Below are 9,129 nucleotides of genomic sequence, written 5' to 3' on the forward strand. Positions count from 1 at the left end.
ATCATGGTCAAAGTCCAGTTAAACAAGAATCAGGAGTTTCGCATGAATGCTGAAAACATTCTGCCTCCTTCACCAATATAAAGCTGCATGATTTGAAAGTGACTAGAATGCATGACAATAGACCGTTTTTTCTTGTGAAATCCTTAATTACGCTATTGTGACCACAACTTTTATACTATTTAGATTTATAACCATACCAATCCATCAACCCATTGGCCCTTAAGATGGATCCCTCAAAGCAGAAAGTCATCAAAATAAAGTAACTTGTCATACTGTGTTAAAAGTGAAGGGAAAAGTTCCTGTGGCCATTGCTATTGAAAGACAATCGCAAAAATAATTTGTCCAACAAACATCCAAAAATCACAGCAATGTTTAAGCTAATATGCGGCGACTTCATTTTTAAAACCTGCTAAATGTTTTTTTTTTTTCCACCAAAGTTTTTTTTTTTTTTTTTTAAGAAATCCCAAATGTGTGTTTCTATTAAGTTGTTAGAGCAGATCACTGTAGTATTGGTAACCTAGTAACCAACAGTAAACAAGGTAAGCATAACGATTGGTCTCATATAATGTCCACTTAGGCCTGTCACAATAATCAATATATCGACTTATCGCACAACACATGGACATGACCTTAATCATTTTTAGTTATGCTATACATATATATATATATATATATATATATATATATATATATATATATATATATATATATATATATATATATATATATATATATATATATATCGCCCAAACATAAAAACCAATTCTAGCAACATTTTAGCTTATTGTGCAACATTTCTATCTTGGAGTTGTCAGTATGGTTAAAAAAAACACTAGTATAGTATTTACTATAAATTTCTTTGTTATATTTTCATGTGGGTGCCTGACAACTGAAAACAGGTCTGTTAGCAGTTATCACAGCCTTTTACTTTTTACCTTGCATTTTTTTTGTTAACATTTATTATTATTTATTTATGATAGGCGTTTTCACATTCTGATTCCATCGCAATATATTTTGATGCAATATATCGTACAACAGAAAATTTATATCGTGACAGGTCTATGTCCGCTACAAGTTTAGTCTGCAATTGCGTTTCCATTTACATTAATCCTTTTTCGTGAAACCAAAAAACAAGTCCAAACCACCTCAAGAGAGCATAAAAACTTATTTGTGATTTAAGGATTTTTAATGAAAAATTTGTCATTTCCATCACTTGTTTCTCATGCGATACTTTCAATTTGCCTATTAACAAGGTGATGAAAATCCAGCTAGCGAAAATCACAATGCTAACCTTTATCTCCACTTCAAAACCTGAGTAGGCTTGACGGTTTCTTTTGAAGCTATTGTTGTCTTCGGAAGAAAGCTGTAAAACAAATAGTGGTAATAAATGACTGATAAGATTATAAGATTCTTGTGAAATGGAGCATCGATTTTGACCTGGGAAAAAAAAAAAAACGTACAAAAACTGAACAAATCTCAGTTTTTCAACAATCCTAGTTTTCGTAATGCCTCTCTCCGATCTTTTCCGATGCTGGGAACCGGCACACTGAAAACTTTTGTACGAGACGACAATATATTGAATGGTTTTCTGGGTGTTGATTCATTTGCATCCATTTGCGTGTCTTTATTGGTTGCTATTGTAGAAGAGCGTGGCCTGTGGCTCTGAGAAACTGCATTGGTGTTTGATTCCGACAGTCCCATTCCAGTGCGTTCCAAAGTGGCAGATTTTGCCGTCATATTGGCATGTTGTGTATGGGAGGATGATGTGAAAAGATCACTCACAGACCTCTGGTGGAGCGGACTGCATCTTTGAACTGACTGATTTATTTGTTCTTCAGGTCTTGCTGGGATACTGTATGCAAGATGTTCACTTGAGGTCTGGTTTGCTGGTTTGGATTGAGATTGAGATTGCTTTAGCTGTTTGCAGATCTTTGCATCTTCCTTAAGAAGACCCAACTTGCAAAGAGCCTCCACTCTTACTTTCTCTGGATTCATTAATTTATCTCCTGAGTAAGGGATGGAGGAGTCCTTATGGGTTCCAGATGCTCCTTCTTGGTTTAGTTTCTTTTTAGGTTTAGGAGCTACTGGTGGAGGAGCAGGTTTGGAAATCTGGGAAATGGTTTGGGATTTCTCATTAAGATCTTTATTTGTAGAATAATTAGCTTCACTTGCATTGGTTTTCCTCATGGACGCACTCTTGCGCAGCTGCACCAGAGCTTCATAGGAAAGCGGTCCTCTGTGCGCCACATTCTCTGATTGCACATTTTTCTGTTGCTCCTTTTTCGTTTCTTTACTACTTTTGGTTTTACGCGGAGGTGGTATCACAACCACGTTGACCTCCGGGGGAACTCGTGGAGCTTCTTGGTGGATCTGAGCAGATTCAGATGTCACTTTGGATGCTGTGTTTTTCTGGGACGCAGCTAAACCATGTCTGGTTTGGAATTTTGAATTATGGTTTGCGAGGACAAACGGTGTAGGAACCATATAATTCAGAATTTCTGAATTTTGCTCGAAGCTGCCAGATGAATATAGACCTTCAGATTGGCTTTTGGGCATATCTACAACAAAGAAAAAGGAATTAGGGCACTATAAGATAGGGCTGTGCAATATGACCATATATAAAGATATATATCATTTCATATAATTATATATCATGGGTGTCCAAACTTGGTCCTGGAGGACTGGTGTCCTGCATATTTTAGTTCCAACGCCAATTAAACACACCTGAACCAGCTAATCAAGCTCTTTCTAGGTATACTAAAACTTCCATGCAGGTGTGTTGAAGGATGTTGGAGCTAAACTATGCAGGACAGTGGCCCTCCAGGACTGAGTTTGGACACCCCATCATTTATTTCATGATGTCACGAAATACATTGTTTATGATAATATTTTTTCATCATTTATATGAGCGCAATAGTACACGCCATTACGGGGATGCAGACAAAAAACAAGAATAACAGCGTCATGAGAAAGTGTTGCAAACCTTGAAAGTACAATGTTTACATTTTGCCTTTTATTCAGTGAAAGTGTGTTATATTTATTATTTCTACATTTTGAATCAAACATTTGACTTAAACAGTGGTGTAAAGTAATGAGTTACAAATACTCCAACTACTGTAATTGAGTAGTTTTTCTCAGGAATTGTAATTTACTAAGTAATTTAAAAATGTGTACGTTTCCTTTCCCTTGAGTACATTTTTAGGACAGTATCGGTACTTTTACTCCACTATTTTCCTTCAACCTGCAGTCACTACTTTATTTTGTTCTTGTTTATGGGGATTGGCTGAGTAAAAAAATCAGTTCTGTGATTCATGTCCAATCAAATTGCACATAGAAAGTAAATTACAAAATACTGAACTACTTCAAGACATGGGTAATTTATAAATACTCCCCTAAAAACTGGCCCTAAATATGATCACATATGAATGAGTACATTTTTGAGTATATCCTTTAAAATGTTAAAAAGAAATAGTGTTTTACATGTGGTCAATATAGATAAATTATCAATTGATTGAATTTACAAAACGAATACTATAATTAAATAATTAAATAAAGTCTTATATCATTATCAGGATATGAGATGACTTATAATATGATATGAGATTTTTGTCAGTTCACCCAGCCCAGAAGTTTTATTTATGGAAGACCCAAGAGGCCATGCATTCACATATTTTTCTTTTTTTTTTTTTCTCATGATCTCGACATAACCCGTTTTCTTGTGATCAAAACTTTTATTTTCTCATGATCTCAACATAACAAAAAAATGTTTTCTTGTGATCATGACTTACTTTTTTTGTTTTTATTCATGTATTAATTATTACTATTATTTATACCTGTCCAATGTATGACCGGGCCACCAAAAATTTTCAGATATAGGCTACGCTCCTGCCTTTAAAACAGAGGGCTCTATTTTAACAATCTAGGCACAAAGTCTAAAGCGCATGACGCAAAAGCATTAAGGGCGTGTCCGAATCCACTTTTGCTATTTTAAGGACGGAAAAATACGCTCTGCGCTCTGGCACATGGTCTAACAGGGTTGTGTTTATTCTTTTAATGAGTTATGGGTGTGTTTTGAGCATTACGTGCATTAAACCAATCAGAGTCTCATCTCCCATTCCCTTTAAGAGTCAGTAGCATCGCGCCATGGCTCATTTGCTATTTACATGGTGGACTTTGTAAGTGGACAAACTGAACGCTTCACTAGCAAGAAAACAGTTAAACAGACCATCTGCAGCGAGAGGATAAACAATGAGCCTCCTCCATTCTGCCTCTTTACTTTTCTCTTTACTTTACTCCTTTACTTTCATGAATAAGGAAACATTGTTGTACTCGCTTCACTGAAGACATCCATTAGCCTACATAATTAATTTCGTTTGTTAAGTGCAAAGATTTGTTTCAAAAATATTTCTAAATTCAGCTCTAATTTCCAGAAAATAAATAAATAAATAAACAATAATAACAAAGTGTTTATATCCATGTTATATCCAAACACACATCCTATTCTTATGCCCTATATGATGATGCATACATCTCCAAAACCCGAGAGGTGGACAAATCTAAGCTTGTTTTTATTAAAGCAAATTTAAATTTGCATATAATAAATAATACTGCTAATAATAATAATAACAACATTATACAAATGCAAATTGTCATGAATAAACTGAAAAAAGCCCCGGAGATGAGGCATGGAGGCAGTGGTTTTTATATTTATATAGAAAATAATAATTTTTGTAACATTTTAATCCTTTTCATTTTTTTCATTTGTAAAGATATTTGTGTATTGCTGTACATCCTGTGTATATTAAGCAATGTCTTAGCTTTGAACCCACATAGGCGCATAACTAACATGCTCTGTGCTGGACTTTCGACCTGCTTTTAGTCGGTCAATGGCGCTGTCTATTTTAGTTCTTCAAATTAACAACGCGCCAACAATGCGCCTTAACACACCTCTATTAGACCAGCACACCCATGAGTCCACACAGTGGCTCAAATGGATTTGCTATTTAAACAACGTGGTGCAAAACATAAAAATTAGGGTTGCACTGGTCTGAATATGGCAACAAATCCTGCCAAACATGTCTTGCATCTTATTGCGCCGGGTGTATGATAGGGCCCAGAATCTTCCGCATGTAACTTAACGATTGTGTATGATGAAGGGGCATCATCTGCACGAGTTCAATCTGCACGAGATAACGAGAAAACATTAAGTCATGATCCTGAAAAATATAATAATGCATGGCTTCTAAGGACTTCTGTACCTATTAGCAATAGTTAAGAGCTAGACGTAGTAAAGGAGCTCCAGCACACCTTGACTAGGGAGCTTGTTGAGTGTTATTGATGCAGAGAGGTGGGCCGCTTTGTTAGCTACGTTTCCTCGTTCTGGCAACTGAAGGGATTCGTCATTAGACAGACCACTGTCATCCTCTGTATCCAATGACTGAATAGTCTCCTCTAGGTACATGAGACAAGCCTTCTCCTCAGCGGAAAGATACTCTAGGCTTTCATCACTCTGAAACAGAAATCGTTGTGAATGGGTAAGCTTTCACTCATTTATATTTAGGTCACAACCTGTAAGATTGATTTCTTCAGAGCACAACAATGTACATGAAATGAAAGCCAAAGTTAAATAGTTGAGTTTTACAATTATTGAATCCATTCAGTCGATCTCCGGGTCTGGCGGTAATTCATTCATTCATTTACTTTTGCCTTAGTCCCTTATTTATCAGGGGTCGCCACATGGAAATGAACCGCCAACTATTTCAGCATATGTTTTATGCAGCGGATGCCCTTACAGCTGCAACCCAGTACTGGGAAACACCTATACACTCTCACATTCACACACACTCATACACTATGGCCAATTAAGTTCATTCAATTCACTTACAGCGCATGTCTTTGGACTGTGGGGGAAACCAGGGCACCCAGAGGAAACCCACACCAACACAAAGAGATCATGCAACATACATCCTCACAGAAATGCCAACTGGTCCAGCCAGGACTCGAACCAGCGACCTTCTTGCTATGAGGTGACAGTGCTAACCACTGAGCCACCATGCAGCCGTTTTTATTGATCATTGATCATTCATATATATATATAAACACACACATACACAAGTGCAATATTACACACCATTAAGGGAATACAGACAGAAACAAATAATAGCATTACAAGAAAGTACATTCAGTCGATCTCGGGAGCATTTTTAGCTTAGCTTAGCATAATTCATTGAATTGGATTAGACCATTAGCATCTCGCTCAAAACAAAAAAAATTGCTTGGCCCTCTGTAGTTACATTGTGTACTAAGACCATTGTACTAATATTATTGCGCCTGCTGCAGCCATGGTAGGTCAGCAAAGTTCTCTGACTATTACACCAGCATGACAGTATAGTTTTTAACCATATAAACATATAAACTTTTCCTTTTCCATTAGTTTTATACTGACTTAACTACAGAAGAGTCAAGCTTTAAATAGTAAAATTATGAAAACATTCTTTATGATTTTTGATATTAGCGAGATGCTAATGGTCTAATCTGATTCAATGATCTATGCTAAGCTAAATGTGCTCTTGCCAGACTCGGAGTTAAACTGAAAAGGTAAAACTCAACTGTTTATTCTCGGGGAGTTGTAAAATGATACTATTCACACCATTGTTTCTAGTGATAAAGAGAAACACATGATGTCCACATGATGAACAACAATCAGATTGACAGCCAATCAGAATCCTCCTAAATCAGTGGTCTATGTAACTGCATTGATACTTATACTAAACAAAACAATATCATGAATCAATGTGAATGGAAATTGCCATTACAGTTATCATTCTTGAAAGGGCACTTTTTGTATGGACAAAAAAGTATCGAAATATCGTATTTTGACAGTCACAGAATAAACGACAGTCATAAATGACAGAACTTTCAATGCTTACTTATAAAATAAAGGTATTTCTTACAAAGCATGAGTTGAAGCTGACCACGCTATCACAGCTGCCATTACTGTCAATCTCGCCCATTGTGTCGAGGCCATTGCCATCTTGCCGCATGTCACTTATCGGCATTGCAATTGCAGAAAGCCTCCACCCTGATATGAATTCAAAGCTCTTTAGTAGTGCTGATGAAACTGCATTTCCTTTAAAAGCAGAATACAAAAAAATCTAATTGAGCATCTTGATATGCATCCAAGTCATTTTAGTAATAACAGTGGAAATTTTAGAGCAATTATAGACAATTTTAAACTGAAAGTACATCAATTTAAAACCGCAAGCAATTTTATATGAATAGCTGCACAGCAAATAGTTATTTTTACCAAAATTAAGCTTTGACCTTCAGCTCAAAATACACAAGGCTAAATATAGTTAGGTTGCATGCACAAAAAATGTTTCGCATCAGAAATTATTCTTTAATATTTAGTTGATGCATCGACTCATACAGGTTTATGAAAGATCAGTAAATCAATATGCTTTTCTATTTTATGAGTAGTCATAAAATTCACAGTTCGCAGTGTTGTAAATTTGAATATGACGTAAATGTTGATAACACTTGTATTTCTCATTCAATGACGACGTATGTGATATGCAAATATAACAGCAAACAGGTTTTTTTTGCAGATAGAAAAAGAGAAGCAGTTGCATTGTATTCAGATTAGGAGTGTTCACAAGGTCTGTAATAAATAAACTGTAATCAGTAAACCATATCGCAATGACAGTGAAAGCAAGGTCCATTTTTACAGACATAATAAACCCACTGGCCTTTTGTATTATATTAGTGTTATTCACATTGGCTCTTAAACACATTTAGTTCTAGAGAATTCATAACTTTATATGATATAATCAAAACAACAATGAATATTTAAAAGGTTTATGAGTTTATTCTGAATTTATGACCTAGATTACATAACAAAGTTCCCTTAACTATGTTATCTGTCCAAAGGGTGTGTGAAGCTTTCAGTGTCAAACTACTTGAAATTAAAATGTTTAGTGTTTAATTTTTAGTTATGTTGTTAAATGGTGTAAAAGAGTGAGTGTTTGAATTAAATCTGATTTTAAACGAGGCATTTCATCACATTATTTACAATTGCTTGCTTGCTTTACAATTGCTTACTCTTTACTCACTTATTCTCTGGTTAGAACTGTACGCTATTTTAATAATTTGCTCATTACTTTAATTTTAAAACGTATATTATTCACATGTAGACATGAATAGAAAATATTATAATAAAAGCTTATCGTAATAAAAGCTTACCTTGTGGGCAGAAGGAGTTATTAGATGGCACCTCAGCAGGTTCACGTGCCTCTACAGTCTCAGCGTCAGTGCTGTGAGTGTTACAGTGTGGAGTCCAGTACTGTAAATAGGGGAATCTTCGACCAATCATTTGCGTTTCTTCGCTGCAGCAGCCAATCAGAGAACGTCGCGGTGAATGTGGAGAATATAAACAAACGCCTCAAAAATCAAACTAACGTTTAAAGTGAGGGGAAACGGAGCTGAGAGTAGTGAGTATACACCTACGACTTACGTTTACACGACAGTATTAACAAACACACGATGACACAAAGTGTCAGGAGGATCAACAGGAAATCCTAGTTAATCGCGTTATTAAAGGTTTCTTAAAATAACATTAGTTTAATCCCCGTCAACTGCAACTGATTTGATCCTGGTTTACCGACTAGGATTCATTATGTTTTCACACCACAGTCGGTATTAACAATTGTTTGGTAACACTTTACAATAAGGTTGTAATAGTTAATGTTAGTTAATCCATTTATTAACACGAATGAACAATACATTTATTACAGTATTTGATCATGTCAGTTAATGAAAATACAATTGTTCATTGTTAGTTCATGTCCACTCACAGTGCATTAACAGGCATGAATTTGGAAATGAGTAAATGTTAAACTATGATTAGTATTATTCATGATTAGTTCATGTTAGTACATAAATACATTTACTAATGAAACATTAAAGCAAGTGAAAGTGTGACCATTAGTTTCTTAAAACCAACTAGTTTTTATGCTGTTAGTAAGAACAACTCTGCGAAAATTAAACATGGTTTCTTTCAAATAAAACAAACCAAAAATAATAATTATTTGGTTTATGTAGTAACCAAGGTAGTCACAGATTAACAATGGT

The 9,129-nt window shown here is 35.3% G+C and overlaps 1 protein-coding gene across 2 annotated transcripts; it reads right to left on the bottom strand.

The window, feature by feature from the left end:
• Nucleotides 1-752: 752 nt before the first annotated feature.
• zgc:158258 (uncharacterized protein LOC791186 homolog) lies at nucleotides 753-8,309 on the bottom strand. Of its 2 annotated transcripts, none has more exons than XM_056468207.1 (4): nucleotides 8,242-8,309; nucleotides 6,954-7,081; nucleotides 5,308-5,509; nucleotides 753-2,558 (listed from the first exon to the last, which is right to left on the bottom strand). In XM_056468207.1, exons 2-4 carry the CDS (start codon nucleotides 7,056-7,058, stop codon nucleotides 1,477-1,479), a joined length of 1,389 nt encoding a protein of 462 aa, XP_056324182.1. In that variant the 5' UTR covers nucleotides 7,059-7,081; nucleotides 8,242-8,309; the 3' UTR covers nucleotides 753-1,476. The 2 variants fall into 2 exon arrangements, with proteins under 2 accessions (XP_056324182.1, XP_056324181.1); XM_056468206.1 differs by having other exon boundaries at nucleotides 6,954-7,129; nucleotides 8,242-8,306.
• Nucleotides 8,310-9,129: the final 820 nt, after the last annotated feature.

The sequence above is a fragment of the Danio aesculapii genome, chromosome 11 (genome assembly GCF_903798145.1).
Source record: "Danio aesculapii chromosome 11, fDanAes4.1, whole genome shotgun sequence".
NCBI lineage: Eukaryota > Metazoa > Chordata > Actinopteri > Cypriniformes > Danionidae > Danio > Danio aesculapii.